General features: G+C 36.3%; 2 protein-coding genes across 6 annotated transcripts; both read right to left on the bottom strand.

Moving 5' to 3' along the window:
* Nucleotides 1–318: 318 nt before the first annotated feature.
* LOC109018776 lies at nt 319–6,955 on the bottom strand. 5 transcript variants are annotated; one of them, XM_019000958.2, is made up of 3 exons: nt 6,597–6,955; nt 4,647–4,782; nt 319–2,867 (listed from the first exon to the last, which is right to left on the bottom strand). In XM_019000958.2, exon 3 carries the CDS (start codon nt 2,756–2,758, stop codon nt 500–502), a length of 2,259 nt encoding a protein of 752 aa, XP_018856503.2. In that variant the 5' UTR covers nt 2,759–2,867; nt 4,647–4,782; nt 6,597–6,955; the 3' UTR covers nt 319–499. The 5 variants fall into 5 exon arrangements, with proteins under 5 accessions (XP_018856503.2, XP_018856504.2, XP_018856501.2 ...); XM_019000959.2 differs by having other exon boundaries at nt 319–2,883; nt 4,665–4,782; XM_019000956.2 differs by having other exon boundaries at nt 4,665–4,782.
* On the bottom strand, nt 2,854–25,180 carry LOC109018774 (ankyrin repeat-containing protein At5g02620-like). The gene is made up of 4 exons (XM_019000955.2): nt 24,584–25,180; nt 24,106–24,402; nt 3,277–3,343; nt 2,854–2,867 (listed from the first exon to the last, which is right to left on the bottom strand). The coding sequence occupies exons 1-4, from the start codon at nt 25,178–25,180 to the stop codon at nt 2,854–2,856; spliced, it is 975 nt and encodes a 324-aa protein (XP_018856500.2).

Genomic DNA, 25,180 nt, shown 5'->3' with positions numbered 1-25,180 from the left:
GGGGAAAAAAAAAAACAAAAAACAAAAAAAAGACTTGGGGCATGTTTTAAACGGACAGCTACAAATCATCTAATGAGTATTGCTATATATAATCGTAGAGTACACAAACGTCATGCAATCGCTTTGAAAAAAAATAAAATCTACTATTAAAAATTTTATTTTATTTTTATGTAGAACTTATATTTATTTACTTTTTTCAAAATGATTATACGACACTTGTACACTCACGACTACAACTATCATTTCTCGATTAACAAATCATTTTATATTTATGCAAATTACTGCTCATTTTATAAAGAGAGCTACAACCATGAAATCTTATTGAATTATCGAGGTGAATATTAATATAAAAGGACAGCTGATAATGCCTAATTTCGCGTAACTGTCAAGGAGAGAGATACATCATTTACTTCCCAATCTAACTAATAAAAACTACGTAAATAATCAGAAAACAATAATTCTTTTGCACAGGGTGGGACATATTTATAACAGCAATGACTTATATGGGTGCTGCACATGTTGTTCTAAAGTGACCTGTCTGATTGCAACGGCTACAATGCACAACTCGCTTCACACGGCCGCGGTCTTCTGCTCGAACTCGCTTCTTTCTTGGTCGTCCTGGTGGCCGAAGTGATTTGGGTGGGTTAATAAGAACTTCAATACTCTTGCAGGCATTTGGATCCACCTCAGATAACTCTTTCCAAAGAGATTTATCTGGGATGGGATGTATGGTTTGTGAGTATGTTTTGCGATAGGTAGCAACAGTGAAACAGCTCTCAGTGAATCGATGGACGTTCTGCCTGCAAGAGAGGAGTGCTGCCACTGCATGTGCACAAGGCAAACCATACAACTGCCAACCCCGACAAAGGCAGCACCGATTCCGAATGTCAACAATGTTTGTTCCTTCATGAGATATGACTTCAAATTCAGCTTCATTAGCACGTAGAACCTGATATGTGCGAGCACGTTCAAGAGCCTCCGCAACATGCCTCTCTGCAGAAGGAACAAGTATTGATGTCCATTGCATACTGGTTTCTCGGCGTTCATTGAACCAAGTCATTAGCTGCCTTCTGATGCACTCCATCATCTGAACTATTGGAAGCCCAGAGGCCTCCAAAATCCAAGTATTTAATGACTCAACTATGTTGGCTGTTAAATGCCCAAAGCGTGTTCCCTCAAAGTAGGCTGTAGCCCATAATCGAGGGGGGATTCTTCGGATCCAATATGCGGCGTCTTGTGAAATCTCTTCTATCTCTAAAACTTTTGCTTCAAATTCAATTACTGTGAGAGCATGAGCAGCCTCCCATAAAAGGTTGACAAGCATTGTGTTATTAAACTCCTTGCGAAAGCTCTCACTCAAGTGACGCATACAAAATCCATGAAACGCAGTTGGAAAATTTGCTTCTACTCCATCAACAATCCCCTTCTGCCTGTCTGACAAAATGGTAAGCCTTGGCATATTTTCAGTATTAATTTCAAGCAGGTTGTGAAGTTCTGATAGAAACCACATCCAATTTTCATCACTCTCCTCATCAACAACACCAAATGCAAGAGGAAACAGAGAGCCATCACCATCAAAACCAGTAGCTAGAAGCAAAGTACCAAGATACTTGCTTTTCAAATATGTCCTATCAAGCCCAAGAAGTGGTCGACAAGCATTGAGAAAACCGTAAATGGATGCCTGAAATGATATGAAGAGACGCTGAAAGCAGTTATCAGTTGGGTTTCCATAAACAGATGCAATACTCCCTGGGTTTGTCCGTTTCACCTGTTCACAGTATGGTGGAAGCAAGCGATACCCTTCTTCAAAGGATCCTCGCATAGCAGCCATGATTCGCTCCTTGCCTCGCCAAGCTTGCTTGTAAGATAAGGTGATACCATGAACCCGATGAATTTCTTCGAGTATCTCCTTTGGCTTGTAATTAGGGTTCTCCTTAAGCCGTTGCTCCACAGAGGTTGCAACCCACTGAACTGAGGCTTGCTGATGGCCAAGATGAGAAATTCCTCCACATGTATGAGCCTCATGGATTGTCCTGATCGTGAAAGTTGGAACCCCAGGAAGCTTTGCAGCGTGAATGCGCCAGGGGCATCCTTCACTAGCACATTTTGCAGTAAAACGGGTTTTGTCAGATTTTATGGTCTGAATTTCAAAGTGAAGTGCAATAGCTGTATCTCTCAATGCTCTTCGACAGCTCTTAACATCGGGGAACTCTTGCCCCACCGACAGCTCATAATTAGGACTAGCAACAATTGAACGGGCCTGGATTACGGGACTGGAACTGACTACAAGTTGGGATTCGTGAATAGTCAGATCTTGTACAGGCTCAATCCCCATTTCCTGGCTTGCATCAATAGCTAGTTCAAGATTCTCATCAAGGTCTTGGTTTTCTGAAACACCAAGTTCATTGTTCTCCAATAAAGCTAATTCATGATTATGTCCAGCGAGAGCCAAGTCGTGATCATCATGATCAGGTTTCCGATCCATCCCTAAGTCATTCTCGTGACCATAACTGTGACCACCATCCTCTTCTTGGTCATGGTCATGCCCTAAGCCCAATTCGTGGTCATGCCCATGTGCTAAAACCAGTTCATGGTCATGAGTCTGTCCCAAACCCAAGTGATGTTCAGGGGCTTGTCCCAATTCCAAATCATGGTTCTGCCCAAGCCCCAGATTATGATTGTGGCCTAGCACCAACTGCTGATTCTGCCCAAGGCCTAAGTTATGGCTTTGCCCAAGAATCAAATCATGGTTAGCCATTGACTTAATCAATCACAGTACACCAAAAATAAAAGCACAACTCCTGGCTCCTGAACAAGCTACCAACTTATAGTTGGGAACAAACACCTTATGATTCACTGAAGAATGCCTGCAAGAAAAACGAACTATTATAACAATTACCACAAGATCTCTTTCATATCCAGTACCAATACTGAGAAAAAAATACTTCATATTAAAGAGGCATACCAAACTTTGCAATCCACCCTGAATAACTCTTAAACCTCTTCTACTCATCAAATTTGCAAACACCAAAACAGATCATTCATTTGCAAAATATGTTTTGTTCAATTAGGCTAAATCAAAACATCGAAATCCACCCTTCATAATACTTGCAACTCTTTACTTTTCAAATTTCAAACACCTAAAATTGATAATCCACTCATAAAGAAAGTGCTTTTTTCAACTACACTAAATTAGGCCTGCTCACCAAGAACTCAATTGAAATCAAAACAAGTCTAACAAAAAATCAATAAAAAGAAAAGAACTCCCCGTATTACCATTGCAAACAAGAAGCACAAAAACTGCAAATGGAAGAGACAGAATAAAACCAAGGGAAAAACCCTCCTGTATTCCATTAACAGCAAGAAGCACCAATAAACATAGCATACAAGCAGCATGCGTAACTGTAACAACCCGGCCCAAATATTATTAGGGATAGAATGTGAATAATTTTATGTTTTATTATCATTATAAACATGCTATTATTGTTATTATACTATTATATTTTTATCAAATTTTATATCAGTAATAAGTTGTTCATTTTAATTTAGATTGTTGTTATTATTATTATTATTATTAAAAATGAATTTAAATGGTTTAGACCTCCATCACTCTTTCACTTCTCTCGGATGATTATTCGGTGAGTGAACCGTTACATGGGCTGTAACTGAAGGAATTGGAACGTGTTGAACACTTTTGAAACTCTACCTCTCCTTCAGAATTGGGATGTAAGCCATGGCAGATTATGTCTTGGACTTGGTTTTTACTGGACTTATGTTTTGATTTAAGTTTACGTTGAAAAGATACAAATTTAGACTTGTATCTTATCTCTGGCTTAAATTTTATGTCGAGCTTGGTTTTATATATTTCAGAAAATTATTATAATATGTTAAGTTGGGCGTAGTAAATGAATAAATATGTTAGTCCAGAAACTCAATTTTACAGAAAATATTTAAGGGTTTTTAAATTAAATTAGTAAGCATTAAACTATAATAATAGTTTACAATAATCTTAATATTAAGTATCATTAAGTCTATTTTATGAACTAAATATTTCCACCATTATTTTATAGATTCAGATAAAAATATATTTCTTACTAGATTATATTTGAAAGACTAGATATGATATTATTGTTTAAATAATTATATGATATTAGTAGTTATTAATTTTAGTATATAACTGAATATTTTCTTAGATTAAATTCTCTAGTATGTATTTTAGTAAGTCGAATATTCGACATGTTTTTCTATAAGTGTTAGTGACGATTAGTACTTCGTTTAGGTGTCAAGCTACGAAATGAAATTCAAGAAGCAGCACAACAAGGTAAGTATCTTGATCATAAATTAGGATTAGCACGTTAGTTAATCTAGATAGATTATTACTATAGTCAGTTATTTGTGAGCCAATTTTTATGTACCACGCATGTCACGATATATATATATATATATATATATATATATATTTATATATATGCAAGCATGCCACTCATCGTAGTACACCAACATGTTCAGTTTTCGCATGTGTTCAGATTTCTCATTTTACAGTTATCTATGTTATTTATATATGTCAAGCATCTCATGTTGCTTAAAACATCTAAACTTTTTCAAGTTCAAGTGCAAATAAGATCAGATCAGTTTAATCAAATTACCATTTAGATGCAAGGTACCAATGTAGATTCAGAGTGAATGTACAAGTCACGGACTCCAGCATGGTCCATCGTAGTATGCCCAAATACTATTGAGAGGCTCCCTTTGCGGCTATGGGATGTGAGGCCGTTGCATAACCTTGTACACATGGTTAAGTGTGTTGGTCAGTCAGATCAGTCAGATAAATCGGATCATTCAGTTAATTCAGATAATTCAAGACAATTCATGCATAGCATGAGCATCAGTATGAAATGTTATGAATTTTAGTTCTTAGCATAAAAACTTTTATGAAAATCCTTACGTTTACCATGTTTACATTGTGATTAGAGGTGTAATTGGTTCAGTCCGGTCCAGTTCGGTCTTGGGGGGGAGGGGGAGTTACAGACCGAAAATTTCAATCCATCATTTTTGCCGGACCAGACCGTTACCTATTGGTCTGATCGGTCCATTCAGTCTGATTCGGTCCATGAACATTTTTTTCATTGTATATATAAAGTTAATGAAATTAAGTGATCTCTTTAACATTTTATATATGATTAATGAATATTAAATAATTTCATTGTATGTATGGTTAATGATGATCCCTTAAATGAAAATTACATAATTAGTTTATACTACTATATAAAATAATATATTATATATATAAATTTTTTAAAAATATATATACATTCGGTAGGTCTTGGTTCAGTCCGATCCAAAAAAATACACCCCGAGACCAACCAATAAGACTATCGGTGGTCCAGTCGGTTTTTCGGTCTGGTCCGGTTCTCTTACAGCCCTAATTGTGATGAGTTTCTTACTGAGTATTCAATTCATTTTAATTTTATTTCATATTTTTAACCACTCAAGTGAGGATGATGATGAGTACGAGCAGGCGGGTTAGGCTTAGATGGAGCAATCGATTTAATTCCAGATTTAATTTATTTATTTAGTTTGATTTATTAAATTATGAAATCTCTTGCCTGACTTTATTTATGTATATACGTGACATTCCTAACATAGAGAAAGGGAGTGTTGCAGAAACAAAGGCACATGCAGACTGCTTAAAGTACGCTTTAACCATGAAACGACAAAACAAACTGAACACCAACATCAGCCAATCACTTTTTTACAAAGAAATAATTGCAGGTCTCCAAATACATAAGTGCTTTAAGATCAAAGTCTCTCTTTTCACTTGCACATTTATTCTAAAACTCTAGCCATACAAACCTGGACATGAGAAGAAACTATACAGCAGAAAAGAGAGGGAGAGAGAGAAGAAACTCAAGATACATCAAACCAATTGCCTTAACCAAAATAGCTATTATCTTCGGGTCAGAACATGTTAGAAAACAAAAACTAAATCAATTAAAATTTAGGTTTCGTTTGGTTACATAGATAAGATGAGATGAGATAAAAATTGAATAAAATATTATTAGAATATAATTTTTTAATATAATTTTTATTTTAGAGTTTGAAAAATTTGAATTGTTTATTATATTTTATCTGAAAATTTAAAAAATTCGAAATGATTATATGAGATAAGTTTCACCTTAGTCTGCATTTGAATGTTGAACTGAGTTGAGTTGAGATGAAATATTGTTAGAATATTACTTTTTAATATTATTATTATTTTGATATTTAAAAAATTGAATTGTTTATTATATTTTGTGTTAGAATTTGAAAAAATTATAATGATGAGTTTAGATGATTTTAAGTTCCAAACGTAGCCTTAGTAACCAAACCAGAACTTAGAATCTTGAGCAGTTTAAAAAATACTAAGCCCTCCAGCTCCCGTGGTAAACCAACTAGCCTCGAAAGGAACACACTTTAACAAAAACCAAATCACACTCACCGCGGAAAACAACGACTAAACACAAATCAACAGCCCAAACACATAAGTATGACGAAAAAAAAATACAAATCATTGTACAAAATCTCAAAACAATGAAATTCAAAGGAAAAAGAAATACCTTGACTCGTGGAAACCTCAACGCCAAATCCAAAATTACATCTTCAGAAGCACCGAAAACATTAAAACCTGAACTGAATCTCCCTCAAAACCTCGAAAACAGAAGCCAGGACACTCGAATCCATAGATCCAAACGAGAATTGGGAACTAGGAGTAGGAAGAAAGTGAGAAAAACGGGGAGGACAAATTTTGACAGGGAAACGATGAAATTTGAAAACCAGGGGTAAGGGGGAAATTTGGCGGGTAACGGGAGAAAATCGGAAATTGGGTGAGAGGAAGGGCAAGATGGAGAGGTGAGAGAGGAAGGGTTTGGATTTGGAAGGGCAGAAGAGGAAGAGAGTATGCGGGTTGAGAAGGGAAAATTACAGATTTGGAGGCGAGGATAGAGAGGGGGTATTTTAGGGAGAATAATTTACAATAAGTAAGGTAAAATAAACTAAATTTTGTGCTTTTATTTTTTCCCTGTTATACTTAGTTTAGTTTGATTAGTTAACTACTCTCAACTCATTTCAACTCATTATTATAATTTTTTTAAATTCTAACATAAAATATAATAAACAATTCAACTTTTTCAAATCTCAAAATAATAATAATATTAAAAAATAATATTTTAACAATATTTTATCATCTCAACTCAACTCAACTCAACTCACTTCAACATCCAAATACAATTAAGATTGGTTTAAATATATAAAATTAAATTATTTCATATCATTTTATATAATTATTATAATTTTTTTAAATTTTTATATAAAATATAATAAATAATTTAATTTTTAAAATTTTAAAATAAAAATAATATTAAAATTTTATATTATAATAATATTTTATTTAATTTTTAATAAAATATCCCATTTTATAACATTTGAATTATGTAACTAAACGAATCCTTATTATTCTTATACTATATAATATATTTGATTCTTTTTTTATTCTTGTTAAACTAAAATAATTTTTTTATTCATTATTTTTATATCACATATTTAATAAAAAACAAATTATTTATAATATATGATATAGAAAAATGAATAGAATTTTTCCTTTTTTTTTTTACTTTCTAGCCGTTAGTATCACATCCTTTGAGGGTGTATGTATCTTGTGGGATTGAGCTCGGTCGTTTAGGAACCCAATTACATCTAGTTTGTCAGTTCGTCTTAAATTAAATCCCCTTTATACTTTTTAATGGAAAAAGCTATGCTGACCGTTGAGCTCCCGCTTGGAGTTCTTGTTGGACTGTTTTTATTTATTTTTTAATTTTTTTTTAATTTCATAATTAAATAAGTATTTTTATATAAATTTTTTTATTTTTTAAAAAATATTTAAAAATATTAAAAAAATTATATAAAATAAATAAATAAATACAGAATATATTAGCGGGAGCTCCAGCGAGAGCTCCCAGTTGTGAGCGTAGACCCACCCCTTTTTAATTGAGTGTTTTATTACTCTCTCCATCCAATTTCTCAAAAAACTATTAGAAATGCTACATCAACGTATATCCTCATTGAATAGGTGTCCTTAGCTGCTCACGTGTGTGCCACTTTTTTTTTTTTTTTTTATTTATGGAAACAGACTCGTTTCATTAATAGAACCAAGTTACAAATGTGACTTATATATAGAAAAATCAGACTATAAGCCAAACTACACATCAGATCTGAGGCTTCTCCACACACAAATTTCTTTGTGACGGACATTGTCTTAACTTCTAGGAACTATTTCTAAAAAGAGAAAGCGCTATGTAAAAACAAAACTTCACGACCCCCTCTAACCTCACAAGGAGGAAGAGTACGGGACACTGCTATGGATATTAAATCCAAAAGCCTATTTCTATTATAATACTAACTAAGATAACAACAAATAAACTACAAATAAAACCACATAACCAAACTACAACTAAAACCACGTGTGTCACTTTCTAAAACAAGAAACCTTAGAGTTTTCAAGAAATTTATAACTTATCTGATTTCATCTTATTTTATTATTATAGCTTTTTAAAATTTTTATATAAAATAATATAAATAATTCAATTTTTTAAATTTTAAAATAAAAATAATATTAAAAAATATATTTTAATAATATTTTATTTAACTTTTTAATTTTAATTTTAATTCATATTATTTCATTTCATCTGTCAAAACTAAACGAGATATAAAAAGTTACTTAAAAGTCACAAAAATAAAAACAAATATATAAATATATATAATATTTTAATCTTACTAAAACAAACTCGAATGGGTGGTAGAAGATTTTGATGGACGGAGACATCGTCACATCAAGGATATTATGGCTCGTGATGGCTATCAGGGTGGCCCAACGAGGACTAGGTAGGGGAGGGATTACGTTGTATATATCATTACTCATTTTTAATTTGAGATAAAATAATAATAAATGTATGTTTTGTGTAGAGGATTTTAATATAAAGATGTGGATAACTAAATTAAAGCTTGAAAGGGTTGCATTTATGATATCCTCACCCAATGGGTCTCTTAACAATAGGAATCATACCCAAGCAATTGTTGAGATTAATACCCTAATCATTCAACTTAAGTGGTATTTTGCAATGATGTTTTATCTAAGAAATTATTTATTTTGTTTGCGATTTTTCAATAATCTGTTGTACCCTTTGATACTTATTTCATTATGCTTAACTAATCTCGCTCGTGCTTCTTATTCTTAATTCATAGTTGAATCATCAAAATCTTCTAAAAATATTGAAAGTAATTGAGTGGATTATTAATAACTCAATAAGTAGTAAATATATACTAATGTGCAAATATGAACTAATTACAAAATGTATAACAAAGTAGAATACCAAAATAATATAGTGATAATTCAGGAAACATTTATTTACAATAGTACGATATGTGTGTGTGTGTGTGACATAAGTCCTTTGGCATAAGCATAACAGAAGAACATCATAATAGAAAAAAATTTATGTTTAACCCTCGTGATATGGTTGTGCAAACTCCAATGACCAACTGATATGGTTATAATCGATCCGAGTTGAGTCGAGCTTTTGGGTTGTCAAGTCAAGCTGGACTCAAATAACTCGAGTTCGACTTTGAGTTTGAACTCGAGCTGAGCTCGCTAAGTCAAGTTCTAGCTGATCAAACATGAGCTCAAGCCGAGTCGAGTTATTTATCAATCTTTATTTATACTCTTTAACGGGCCTGAGTTGAGTCGAGCCGAGCCGAGCCGAGTTATTATTCGAATTTTGTTTGTACTCTTATATATATATTTTGAATGAATTGAATAATTGAAAATACCAAATTACAAAACAAAATATTAAATCTAATCAAATTTTTACAATTAATATATAAAGCTTATATTGAACTATAAAATTATATCATCTTTATGAATACATTTCATATATGGTTATACATTGTAGTATATAATGAAACTACCACGTCCAATATACTAACTATTATACATTATAAAATATATACTATAATTAATCACTTAAGTACTTAATTAACTAACGTATAATTATGAACTATATTCAATATATAGGTATAAATGACTAGGGCATAAGTAATTGGGTTACATACTACATATTTAATTAGAAATGTAACTATGCTTATGTTATTAAATTGAATATGTATAGAAGTATATATATGTGTGTGTATAAGAGTACTAATATATTGAAATAAGAGAAATGCTTGGGGTCCCCATTTTTGGTCTACTGAGACCTTCTTTCTCTCTTTTTCTATTTTTTTTACTTAGTGATTAAGTAAGTATTTTTTAATGATGTTGTAAATTTTTTTTAAAAGTTTAATGATATAAGAAATTATATGAAAAAAAAAAATCATTTAGCCTTATCCAGACATTTTTTCCAGCTATACCCTCGGTGGGTGTAACATGACTCATAGAAATAAATTATATATATTCAATGATTTATGGATGAGCTCTAATCGAGTTGAGCTAACAAGCTGAGTCAGGCATGAACAAGCGAGCCTTAACGAGCCTTAACTAAGTCGAGTTTAATTGAGTATGTATCATTTACTAATCGAGCGGGTTTCTGCTTTTACGATTGAGCTCTTTTTTCATGAGTCGAGCTCGGTTCGAGTTTAGCCAAGCGAGTATCGGGCGAGCAATCGTACGGACTGGTTCATATACGACCCTACCAACCGAGCAAAAATAAAATGTGAAATCTCTCCCTTTTAAGCTTGCCGCACCGAGTATGCACACAGAAAAAACCACATAGAAAACCACCTTATTTTCAAAATGGGTGCACCAAAAATAAAGATGCTAGTACCAACACAATAATAGAGAGGCCACATTTTTATAGGCATGGTAAGTTAAGGATGGAAGTAGAAACAGAATGTCATACCAGAGAGTTTTCAAATGCAACATCATATCATAACAAGTTTGAATAGACAAAATGTTAGCACTGTACGCAGAAGTCACACTCCATCTGAAAGGTCACATCCAAAGTGGCTCTGCAATGAAAGGTAAAGGCATGACAAGTCGTTTCATATGGATTCCGAAGTATGGCCCAATGCCACGTGGAGATCCCTCGTTCAATGAAAGACTGAGGAGTTGGCAGACCATAGGATGTGCAAACTATACCTTGGTAATCTGTCTCTGTCATCCAGCAGTATGACAAGACAAGGGTGAGAGACTCCTACCTAAGCAAATATGGACTCAAAGATACGGTCTTTAAAGGACCTAAACGTAGGACATGATCTCACTTTTAAGACCTTATTTACTAAAAAGCTCGTGATCAACTGCTGTAGAGAGAAAGGAGCAGAGGGGTGATGAGAGAACTTCCGACATAAAAAGCTAAGTTAGTTGCTAAGACTGTGCTGGGTAATGTGGGCGTGAATGTTGTGTATAAGAGGCATTGCATTACTTCTGTAACTTCCTCCCAATCTACAAGCATAAATGCATATTTCTAATACTATGTTTTTAGCTATATTTACTCACTAATTTCAATGCTTTCAATGTTTTAACTATTTTCTATACCTGACGCTAAAACCCTATGTGAAGATCCTGGATATCGATATGTGTGTGTGTGAGAGTGAGAAAGAGCGAGAGGGGGAAGAGAGAGAGAGTAGCATGAGTTTCTATTCATGGTACGGGATGAAGAATTTTCCAGGACTATTATGTGAAGTGTTACCACGTACATCACACGAGAAGGAGAATGCCTCTTGGGGAGTGAGGTGGAACGATGTGGTACTTGGCCTCACCTATAGTTAGGATGTGGGATCCCCTGGTGCATCACAAGCTAGTGTCTTGGAGTTGGTTGCAACCGAGTAGAGTAGCATCCTTGAGGCAACAAGTTTCTTTGTTTGCATGCCTATGAGCAAGTATTTGTGTGATGAGCAATCGTGAAGAAAGAATGATACTTGGCAAAAATAGATGAAATACTTGTTTCTTTACAAATTTTCTACTTGTTTTTTAGATTGCACGTTGGTCGGGTGGGAGTGATCCCCCGAGCCAAATGATGAAGTGATTTCCCCTGCTTGGCATTTTATGCATTGAGACTATATCTGATGAGAATCCATACGATGTGATATGATGAATTTTACATGCTTGAGAAGATGGTGATTCCTCACCTCAATGATACATACATACATATATATATATATATATATATATATATATATATATATATACACACACACACTTGAACTTTGCAAAAAAATGCAAGGTTCCATATTTTACTTATTAATATGTTCACATCCGATCTTGATAAAAAAAAAAAGCATCATAAATTCCATATTTTCTTAACTATATGAGTCGCTGACTAAATCATTCTACTTATTCATTGTGTTACTATATTATGGATTTTGTTGAGAATAAAATCTTCCAAAAAGCACTTGTTTGATGTTATTGCCCCATGTTGATTAGATTCATAATTCGAAATTGATTTTACTCATGGGGCAATCAAATTAAAGGAACTGGCCTACACCATAGGGCCTTTGAAATCAATAACCTCTTAGTAGGGCTGTGCATAATGGGTCGTAAGCCCGATCTGTAACGCCCCAAACCCGGATGGTCTGGAGACTTACTACCTGTCTCTTAAGAACTTATTTTCCAACACAACTAAAATAAAACTCAAATCTTTAATAGCAAAACTCAATATCAAGAGTTCTAAATAACCACCTTGAAAACTCCACAAAGTCATTACTGCAGCTAAAATAAACTAAGAAGTCCGTAATCTCTCAGTAGTCATAACAACCCAATCAATAATTTCATAAATCTTACTGAAACTCAAGATATTAATAAAACTCAAAGACATTAAAACTAAGAACACTAGAAGTCCTTCTTCTACCAACATCTCCTCAGCTTAAACACCAACATCAATCTAATCCAGGTCCTCATTTGGACTCTCCACATCATCTGAAAAATATTATAATGATAGGGGGTGAGTTATCAACAACTCAGTAAGCAGAAGTCATATGCTAGCGTGCAAATATGAGCATTTACAAAGTATAGCATGCAGAATAAAATATTTTCCAGAGTTATCATGCAGAACAGAACATACTTTCAAAAGTAACAGAGCGATAGTTTTAAGACAAGTAAAACCCATAATACTTTGGCATAACATAAACTAAGTATCATCATCAGATCCAAACGGAGCATCAAACAGAGCAGAGACCATGTTTTACCCCCGTGGTAGGGTTGTGCTAATCCCGGTGGCCAAACCAGGCAGAGACAGAGGTGAAATCTTTTCTTTATTCTTCTCGGAGCCCCGAGTGTGCACACAGGAAATATCACAATAAAACCACTTTGTTTCCAAAGTGGGTGCACTCAGAGACAGAGAAGTTGGTACCAACCCAAACAGAGCAGAGCATAACAGAGCAGAGCAGAGCAGAGCAGAGACAGAGTCAAATACGAAAACCAGTACACCATGCCAAAGGTTTTTAGATGTTATATCAAAATAATACAGAGTACCAAAATAGAATCAGACAGTTTACCCACACTGAACACAAAAGCCAGAACATCTTTACAAATAAATGCACAACTTTTCATATTCTCAATATCGCTCATTTTTCAGATTTCAGAAACCACATGACAGAATTTAGCTCATGTCTACACAATGCATGTCAGAACATATTTTTCTCTTTTTCGTACAGATTTCATGAGTATGCAAATAAACGACCGAGGTTGGTTTTGTTTTTTCCAAGTTCTCATTTCACCACAAAAATATGCAAAGTTTTCAGAAAATCAACCTTAGTCTCAAATAATTCGTATAAGGCCTAGCATAGGAACCCCGCTTACCTGACTCCTGTAGCGCATTATCTATGACTTGAATACGGTCTCTATCCGTCTCGTCACCTATTCATGAAAATAATATAAACTAAATATTAAAGTCCAACAACACAAAATTGGTCATAGACAACTTAAGACCCAATTTCTAGACCATAATTCAGCAAGTTTAATCCAACTCAAACAACCAAATAACAATCTGGACAGCCCACACTTTGACCCAAAATATTCTATACCAATCTCAGTATTGTCCAATACAAGCATCATAACCAATGTCAACTCCGATTATCACTAACTCACACTTATTTCAGCAGCTCATACTCCCAAGCAATCGTCAACAATTTAACCAAGACGACACTACACGCTACTCTCTCTCCGTTCCCAACTCCACAACAGGAAAAAATATCTCAACACTTCTAGATGTTAAAAAGGCCCCAACAAACTCTTCTAAACATTTCCAAAACACTAAACCAATAATCCAAAAATATATCATCACTTCCTAAAATCACCAATATTCACCATGACCAACGTCAAACTCAAAACATCAATATTTAAACTCGAAACAGCCAACAAATTTCATAGTTTAAACTAATCTCATTCAAACAACTCCATCATCCAATCCAACTGATCCCCTTACTCCTCGGACTCAGTCTGGCACAACCAATCAATTAACAGTAAACATGAATTAGCGCATAAATACATTTAAATCTTAAAAGTTCTTTGGAAAAAAAAATACTTACAATGCTATAATATAATTTTTGAAAGATCACGGAGGTGGTAGAAGCGGCAACGCAGCAACAAAACAGTACCAAATGCATTGTGGCCGTGGGTCTCAAAAACCCACTTTTGAACAGGTGTAAACGAAGACCCGAAATTGATAGAGTAGGACTTAGGGGTGTCAGTGAAGCTAGTGGTGGTGATGGTTGGCCGTGGGTGGCGGCGTAGAGGGCGGTCGAAGTCTAAAATACCCAAAACGGAAATATTGATGGTGTGGCTTCACCGGTGACAGATCGGAGGTGGGTTGGGTCCATTGGGTTGCTAGGAGTTCGAGGATGATGTGGTGAAGAGATGGTGGCCGTAGGTGGTGCGACGGCGGCGCAAGGAATGCCGCGGCTTCAATGGGCTCATGGTGGCTAACGGCGGCGCGGTTGGGACTGGAAATGGAGGGGTGGCATCATCGGCGGCTGGGGAAGCTGGGGAGCCGGGCGGTGTCGACCACCGCCGGTGCACGGCGGCGCTGGGGGCGAAGGAAGAATTGGACGGAGAGAGGGAGGGGCTGGCGTCGCACGCGGGAGGAAAGCAGAAGAAGAAAAAAAAGAGAAGAAAGAAAAGAAAGGAAGAAAAGAAAAAAGGAAGGAAAAAGAAAAGAGGAAAAAGAAAAAGTAGGGAAAGAAATGAGATCCAATCCTCACATCTTGGGTCACAAAAAGATCCAACGGAAACGGTTTAAAAACAGCAAGTGAAATAAAATAATTTAAACGCAGTGACTAAAATGAAAATAAATAATTAAACCCAACAACAAGTTAATTTAATTCGAGAAGAAATTTAAACACATAACAATAATTAATTTAAAGAAAGCACTTCAAAAATAATTTTTTTTTAAAACAAGAGAATAAATTTTGAATCAATAAAAATAATTCCTTCATTAAAAATATACTAAAAATACGGGGTGTTACACGATCCGTCCTCCAGAACCGACTTCTCCAACCCGTGAAAGACGGGTTCATCGGGTCAAATGCATAATACCGGGTTTTAGTAAAAACAACCCGTCGAAACCAACTTTGAGAAAACACTTTTGAACTGAACAAAAACACTCTCCTCTCCACTACGGAAACCCTAGTCACTGTGTTAGGGACCCCGATCTTGTCCCTAACACTATGGGTCCACGGCTAGTCTTGGTAATGATGATGATCGAGTGTTCTTGCCACTTGCTTGACCTTTCCACAAAAGGATGGTGTTTGAGTGATGGGATGATGGTGTATTTGGATAGGCTAAGTGTTTAGGCTAAGGCAAATCGATGTGGGTGACTAGACTTGTTCTTGAGTGAGGTGCCAAGATGATGGAGGCAAGGGTTGAATGGATGAGATGAGGTCAGGGTTCGGGTTGGAGGCAACTTGGGTTGTTGTGGGCTATGGTAGAATGAGGATTGGTGTGGTCTTGGAAGATTGGCTTAGGATTATGGGTGTTTGATGCAATGGGAATGGCTTAAGGGTTACCCTTAAGGTTTGGGTCACTTGGATGGTGGTTAGGGTAAGTATGATGAAGTGTAGTTAGGGTTTTGTGAGGTGGCTAGGGTGGATTTCGAGATTTGCAAGAGTTGGCTTAGGGTTGGAGTTTAGGATGATGCTAGGGTTTGGGAATGAGTTAGAAGAGTGAGGCTAGGGTTTGGTTGGCTTGGGAATGGTTATGGAAAGTTTGTAAGATGAAAGGAGTTTTGAGTGAAGAGGGAAGTTTGAATTTTGAATTAAAATGACAAGTCAATGGTTGACTTGGAGAGATTGTAGGAAGAGTGATTTAAGCAATTGAAGAGGATTTGCAATTCCTTAAATTAAGAGATTGGAATTTGAATTTGAATTGGAGGAAGTCAAGACTCCTAAAAGGATTGAGTTTCCTTATAGAGCTTTGAGGTGGGCGGCTAGGGCTTATGTGGATGATGGGGCTATTTATGGAAGGTGACAAAGATGGTAAGATGAGACACTAGGGTTGGCGCCACTTGTGTTTAGGGTTTGGTGTTGGGAAATGATGATGGGCGGCTAGGGTTTAGGATATGATGGATGAAGGGCAATTATGGGAAGGTGAACTTATATGGAAAGTAGGGCAACACTAGGGTTGGTCGAATAGTGTGTGTGGGAGTGGGACTATGTGGGTTTCTGCTAAGGCAAAGTGTATGGATGAGACAATTTATGGTAAGTGGACTAACTTATGGAAATGATGACAAACACTATGGTGGTCGAGTATATGGAATGGAATGAATCAAATGAGCAATAGAATGGACGAACACTTTGAACAACTCAAGAACAATGCATATAAAATAATAAAATCAAAGATAGAAAACGGAAGACAAGAGATGGAATGGAAAATACTCATAAGAGTAATGATTCTTTAGGGATTCACGAATTGCACCCTAAAGATGAAATGAACAAGATAGATAGATTGAACCACACCTATTTACAAATTGCAAGGTGTGATCATCTTTTTGAGATTTACGAATTGCACCCAAAAAGCCCAAGTGCCTAGCATCGATGGGTGATCTCAAGAACTAGTCTACCCACTCAGGGAATTTGTCAAAGGTTCAAAAGATATGAATGCAAAGCCTAAGGGTCCTATTTATAAGAGTTATAAGTTGGAAACCCCCAATAGGTCCATTGGAAAATAAATAATTAAATAAAAATTAATAATGAAAAATAACATAGTTGGCATGGGTCAAGTTGACCCTTAGCATGCATGAGCCCATGGATGGGCTAGGTTGGCTGAAGGAATGTGGCTGGCAGGGTCTTGGGCTAGTTTGGGCGTGTGCAGGCTGGAATGGCCTAGGCAGGCTGCCTGGGCGCTGGGCCTACTGGGGCGCTTGCGCGCTAGGCGTGCCCGCGGGCGTGTGCGCAGGCGTGGGCGCTACGCGCGCTGGGCGTGACGCGGGACTGTTGAGCGCTGGCGAGGCGTGCGCGCTGGCAGTGCGGGGCGCGCGTGTTGGGCGTGCGCGGCATGCATGTGGGCGTGCTTGGCTACACGTGCTACATGCATTGGCCATGCTGAATGGGCTGGCTTGGTCACCAGCCCCCTTGGGCATCCTGGGCATGTCAAGGCAAGTCTCAAGGCATGCCCCTAAGGCTGTTTTGGGATTGTCTCCACATGGCTAGTGGCTTGGCCATGGGCCACAAAATAGGGGTTCCTACCACACTGTTGCCGTTCGTCGTCGCCAATCGCAGCGGTCATTGTAGAGGTGCGTTCTCTCTCTCTCTCTCGGTAAGATTTTAAGTTTTCGAGCTTTGTTTGGTGCTCTGTGTGTTTTCTGTTTGGTCGCCGTTCTCTGGGTTGCAGAGTCTGTTGAAATGTTGAACTAGTTTGTGAATTTTCTGTTGGGTAGAGCAACGTAAATTGTACTGAAATGGAGGCCGACCCCTTTTATCCATTAGTTTCTATTTCTCATGGGTTTGAGAGCTGTAAATGTAGGGTGTTTCTTTGGATCTGCATGTACTATTTATGCTGTGATTGTCATTGTCTTTGTTTATTCATAATTTCTTTTGCTTTTTGGTGTACTCATGTTGTTTCTAGCTCTTTCCAAACCCTCAATTGATCATAGTGGTGAAATTTAACACCCCTCCTCGTTACCGTGCGTCGAGAACACCATATCATATGCATTGATAAAGCTTCTTTATTTGGCAGTAGTCAATAAATTAATTTTATTTCCACTAAAAGACATAAAAAAGTATGCATTGAAAGAGGGAGAAAGTGCAAATTGACAACATGCTTCTGGGAAATGACACCCAGATGAAATTTAAATGCAAGTAGGAAATGCATTGACGTGCACGCGAAATCATCTTACCGTAAGATGACACACACACATGCACATTTCCCCTGTTTTTATTCACAGCTAGCTCTTAGCTAGAAATCATCTATGATGTGCTACTACAAGCAAATGATTGAGTACTACTACCATCTGAATCCCCTTGAAAAAGCGATTAAAACTGCATTTAGATGTTGAGTTGAGTTGAGTTGAGTTGAGTTGAGATAATAAAATATTATTAGAATATTATTTTTTAATATTATTATTATTTTAGGATTTGAAAAAATTGAATTGTTTATTATATTTTTTATTGAAATTTAAAAAAATTATAATGATGAATTGAAATGAGTTGAGAGGAGTTAAGGAACCAAACGAACCCTAATACTATAGATACATATACCTTGTTAAACTTGCATAAAAATAATTAATCACTAGTACAAGCAATATACTTTACCACTTGGGCAGCCCACAACTTCAACAAAATTCTAAAGCCAACGTATATATGTCTGTATGGATTGAGTGGTTTGGATTCAGAGATGAGTTGAGATGGGTTGAGATGGTTTGTGAATAGTAGAAAGTTGAATGATTTATTATATTTTGTGTGGAAATTTGAGAAAGTTGTTTTGAAATTTGAAAAATGTTGAATTGTTTATTATATTTTGTGTGAGAATTTGAGAAAGTTGTAATGATGAGATGAGATGAGTTGAGGTGGGTTGAGATGGGTTACGAATACAAACGAGGCTTAAATTGCCATCTATTCAACATCTTTTATGCAAGAAGCGGGGCTATTTTCTTTTGTTTAACATGACATATGTTTGCCAAAAGCTTTAGTACATTGGAAATCACCCTGGCTCCATGAATTGCACATATGCCAGTTTTCATAAGAAAGCCTTCGCACAGAGCTGCCTCTACTCTTTTTGGGCGGACTTTGCCGTCTATTTGGGACACCGATTTATGTTAATTTTCACGAGTCTACACTAGAGATGCATATATATACTCATGATAACGTTGAAATTATAAAGCTTTCATGTGTCCAATATTTTAAGAAAAAAGGCTTTTGTATCCTAGCTAGAGAAACTCATGCTCATATGTGTTAGGAAAGGGATTTTGGTGAAGTGTTGAAACTTAATGCACATGTGTCTTCCATACTCATTAAATATTACTCTATAAGCATGCCAAAATCTCTCAAGTTACAGTTCGGATTTGATCACATTGCAAGATTAATTGTTTGGCTATCAAATTTCAAAAGAAGAATAGTTAATTATTCATCCAAGAAGACATTTTGATTTTCTTGAAAACATGGCATATATATCTGTGTGTGTGTGTGTGTCTTTTTGTGGGGCTGACACAAGTGACTTCTTCAAGGAAAACACTAAATCTTGAGGAAATTTTTAAAAAATGTCTTCCCCAAACATGACCCCAAAAATTCAATTCAATTTGAAGTGCTCACTAAATTACTAATTAGCTAGCTAGCTAGGGCCTGCCTTTACATTAATCATTTTCACTCCTTTGTTAGAGAAATTAAACCACTTTGTGTTGACTTGAATTATTTGATGTGCTATTATTGATTTGGTGTTAGACTTTTTCATAATGCCAGATATAGAGGAAGAGATGAGAAGCTGCTGTAATTTGATCGTTGGATGCTCCTTAGTCTTTTGTAATAGTTGATATTCATATTTTCTAATTTAGAGAGTTTTTGTAATAGATGACTTTTGTACATTTTTTTATTAGTTTTTGTACAAATTTAACCTATATGTTAGCCATTAAATCAAACAGTTCTAAGGAAGGAGGTGATTAGTGGTATCATGGGCAGTATGGATAAAGTCCATCCAAAGGCCTCCTCATTCTTGATGAAAGTTTATTTTTTAGTAAGTATTGTTGAAGTGAGGTTGGCATAAACTTTGAGGTGGGCATAAACTTAGTCTACAAAAATATGACGTTTCAACCGTTGGTGATACACAATAACGATTGTAGGATGTAGCAGACAGAAGCAAGAAAAGAAAAACCACCGATCTGACCACACTATAATGGGTCGGGTTGGACTGGGTTGTTGCGCAAACAGTAGCGGGTCGGATCAGGCCCAGACTCGGTTAACTATCATCGGGTTGCAGCCCTACCTCTTAGGACTAAGAATAGAGCGGTGCTACTCCCACCAAAAAGTACCGTACTGAATGGGTACCGAACTGTGTAATTTTTTTTTCATTTTTTTTTCTTTAAACATTTTTTAAATTAATATAAATATTTTTTAAAAAAATAAAAATTACAAACTTATTAAAAAAATTCTTAACCATTAAATAAAAAAAATAAAAAACAAAATAAAATACAATTCAGTAAAAAAAATTCCTTATACAAATTCGGTGGGAGTAGTATTTATCTGAAGAACATATCTACTTGTGAATCTTTACATCTTGTCATAAATTTTTTGGCGATTCAGAATAATAGTTTCTCGAGTTTTTCTTGTTCAGTTAGATGTTGATCAAAGGCATTTTGATTTGCTTCGCCATAAGAGTTTTTCAATAAAATCATGAGGTATCATCTAATGACGCATCATGGGATGATGAGAGGATAATATGAAAATGGATGATGAATAATTTTTTACTTGAAGTGATATGCAGTACACCATTAATCATTTTATGAATTTAAATAAAACTAAATGTAACACCCCGTATTTTAGTGTATTTTAATTGAAGGGTTATTTTTATTAATTTGAATATTGATTCTCTTGTTTTAAGTTTATCGGATTTTTCGTTGGTTTATTTCTACGATTTTTAATTTGTGTAAATTATTTTGATCTGTTTTCTTAATATTAATTATTGTTATGCATTTAAATTTCTCTTTATTTTAAATTAATTTATTGTTGGGTTTAGTTATTTTATTTTCATTTAATCACTACGTTCAAATTAATTGATTTGACTTGCTGTTTTGAAATCATTTTCATTAGATCATTTGTGTGACCCAAGATGTAAGGATTGAACCTCATTCCTCTTTTTCCTTTTTTTCTTTTCTTTTTCTCCTCATTTCTTTTCTCCTATCTCTCTCTCTTCTCCCGCGCGCAATTTCCTTCTCTCTCTTCCTGTCTGCGCCCCGTCCACCTCAGCGCCGCCGTGCGCCACCCATTGCCGTCACCGCCCCTCCCATTTTCTTCCCTTCCGGCCGGCGACCATACCCTCCAGTTTCCTGCTCCTCTACGCCACTGTAAGCTCCCACGCACGGCTTCAAGCCGCGGCACTCCTTGTGTTCACGCACTGCCATCGCGCCACCATTGGCGACCACCTCTTCACCACATCACCAGCTACCCCCCAACTACCTAACCCACCCATTCTCAGCTCCGATCTGTCACTGACGAAATCCATCCAACTCCATTTCCGTTTTGGGCTTTTTGGACTTCAACTGCCCTCTACGTCGCCACCCACGGACAACCACCACCACCATTAGCTTCACTGACATCCCTAAGCTCTTTCCTAGTAATCTCAAGTCTTCGTTTGTCCTCGTTCAAAATCTAGCATTTTGTGACCCACGACCTTAATGCATTTTGCACTGTTACGTTGTTGTGCCGCCACTTTTAGTATCTTCGTGATCATTCGAAAAGTATATTATAGCGCTGTAAGTATTTTCCCAAAGAACTTTTGAGATTTAAATGTATTTTTGTACTAACTCATATTTTCTATGAACTGGTTGGTTGTGCCGGACTGAGTCCGAGGAGTAAGGGGGTCGGTTGGATTGGTGGATGAAATTGTTTGTGTGATTGGATTATGCTGGGATTTGTTGGCCGTTGGATATTTATGTCTTGTCATGTACATTTCATAAATGCACGCATGTTCATGTTTGTAAATGAAAACTGGGTCTTTGCATAATTGCATACATGTTCATGTGTATATTTGAAAACTGGATTTTCATGTGAGAAATAGTTTTTGGGTGCGTGTGTATCACGACCTCAAGCCAAGATGAGACATTATCTGGGTGGAGCTCCTCTAGTCACTCGGGAGCGGAATATACTGAGTGACATCCCCTGGCGGGATCAGACGGGATGGTAACGCTCTCGTGCCGACTCTGTGACTCCTCTGCTAGCGAGGGTTAGAGGATGCTTGGCCATGTATGCGCTAGGCGCGGAACTGGGCATCACTAGTTACGAAGTCACTCGCACGACCATTACCCGTGGTGTGACGATGGGAGCCAGGATGCGCGGATGGTCCCTAGGGGAGATCATGGTACATACAGTTAAAATGGATAATGGGCTATTTTATCGAAAAATAGCATGTGCTAGAAAAAAAGATTAATCATTTTTTGAGAAAATGATTAATTATTGTTTTGGGCCATTTTCTAGGAAAATGGCGGGAAAATGTTTTTTATGGATATGTTTTGGGCCAAAATGAGATTTTGGCGTGCGTTGAAAAATATTCATTTTCGGGGAAAATGTTTTGGGTCTAATACATATTTCATCATATGCATGCATAATTGTTGGTTGCATTAATGCATTTTTATCTTGTGGGTTGTTTGGATTATACTTACCTACGGTACCGTTTTATAGTAACGCAGATTTTGATGCAGACGATGCTGAGGTTGAGCCTGAGGATTCGACTCTGCCAGAGGAGTGATATGGGATAACTCGTTTTATAGGGGTGTAAATTTAAACTGGGAAACAGAAAAACCGGTTCGAACCAAACTGATTGGTTCGGTTTTGAATTGGTCCGGTTCGGAACAGGTTCCTATTTTATGAAAACCGGCCGGATCCGGTCCGATTTCGGTTCCGTAGTTTCCGGGACCGGTCCAGACCAAACCGGACCGGTTGAAAAAAAATATATATATAAATTAATTTTATATATTATACAAAATATTTATATATCATATATGAAATAATTTCATATTATAATTTATAAATTATAACATAAAATGTTAATCTTAAATATGAACATTTGTAATTTTTTTGATCATATGTTATTAATATAATTATATATAAGATAATGTTGTTATAATTTATAAAATAAAAGTTTAATCTTAAAGATAAAAATTTAATTGATCATATGCTTTAAACATAATATATATTAAATTATTAATAACATTTTATCATAAGAAGTAACACTTTATTTTATGTTTTTTACATTTAAAAAAAAGGGGAAAACTGAAGCGAACCGGACTGAAAACCGGAGGTACTAGTTTAGAAGTGTAATCGGGACGTAATCGGTTTTGAAAAATGCAAAACCAGTACATACCGGTTCGGTCCTAGATTTTGTCCAAAACCGGACCGGGCCGGTTACACCCCTACTCGTTTATATTTTTGGACTTTGTATTATATTTTTCAGGATAACTTTATAACTCCTTTTAAACGTTTTACTTATGTAAATTTGTATTAAACAATTATGGTACTAGTTGACTTACTTAAATTATTTGCTGCATTGTTCATTGTACACTGTTGCATGTACACACACTTGGCACTATCGTTGGAATGCGTGAACGTGTTGTCATCATCCAGGCATCTCGATTCTCGAGTTTTCGTACATGGGGTCGGGGGCACCACGCTAAATACTACGTGCATGGACTTATATATCCATCAAATAAATTAATAGGTTGAATAATCTTGTGCTCAAAATAATTCATCAATAATTAAAAACCCTATCCATCTTCTGGAAACCAACTGATTCACATAGACAACAGAGATTTGCATCCATCAGATCTCAACTCAAGATGATGATTTCAACTTCCATACAATTTTTCTGATCATAAACATTAAGCGCATACATCATTAATTTGTTGGACTCATTGTCAAACAGCATATGCACTTGAGTAACAACGTTACCATCCAAACTAACTGGCGATATATGAGAACCACAACAGCAATCACAAGTAGTACCAACCAAATTCCCGATAATGTAAAGAGAATCCAGGTGATCATGGGTTTTTCTTTAACAGTATCCGAGGTCACCAAATCCACAGCCAAAAAAAAGGTAGATAGCAAGAACGTGACTGCAATAAGCTGCATGGTGACCAGAAGTACGACGCTCAGAGCTTCAACAAGAGAGGTGGTGTTGAAAGACAAAAATAATTCATATTCATTTGGGCTGATATCAGAGAAAATTGCCTTGCCCGTACAATTCTGAAATTTTGTATGACCTTCACAATCTTGTTGCCAAACACCACCTGGAGGCCAGGTTGATCCTAATTTGGAAAGTAACGGTTGCAATTACAGTGGCCACCAACATCAATGTGTCACGTGCCTCTATGATCCAGTCTGATCGATCTCGAGACTTTAAATCTGGAGATCATTGTTAACCTACCTCCGTTTGCCTGAGCATCACAGCTAAATGCAATATGGAGTTACCATCATTGTCTTTGGAGTTGAGGGAATATCTATCGTCATCGGCAGATTCCACTAGCAATTTCAAGGCATCCAAACAGTTATATTTAACACACAAGTGCGAAACACTGGCTCCATCAAAATCCTCCAAGAACGAGTTTGGTTTGGAATTAAGCAACTTTTCTATTACCTCTATGTGTCCTCTCATCATGGCTAAGTGGAGAGGAATTCTCCCAACTGCATCACGAGCTAGACAAACATCTGTATTTGCTTGCAGCAATTCTCTCACAATCTCGGCGTGGCCCTCCGCAGAAGCCAAGTGAAGGGTAGTTCGACCCTGCAAGTCCTTCCGGCCCGTGAGATTAGGTTTCCTCCTGAGTAAAGCCGTAGTGAATTCTAGGTGACCATGTAGAACTGCTATATGTAAGGGCGTGTCGGTGAAGGACGTCAATGAAATTTTGTTAAGAATGAGTGCGTCCCTTTGCATCAACGAGTTCAAAGTGCTTTCACAACCTGCATGTGAGGCTTCATAGAGTGCGGCTACGTTAGCTTTTTCGATATCATGACTTCTATCCAT

This window comes from Juglans regia, chromosome 8, assembly GCF_001411555.2.
Source record: "Juglans regia cultivar Chandler chromosome 8, Walnut 2.0, whole genome shotgun sequence".
Lineage (NCBI taxonomy): Eukaryota > Viridiplantae > Streptophyta > Magnoliopsida > Fagales > Juglandaceae > Juglans > Juglans regia.
This window is presented reverse-complemented; position numbering and strand designations above follow the sequence as displayed.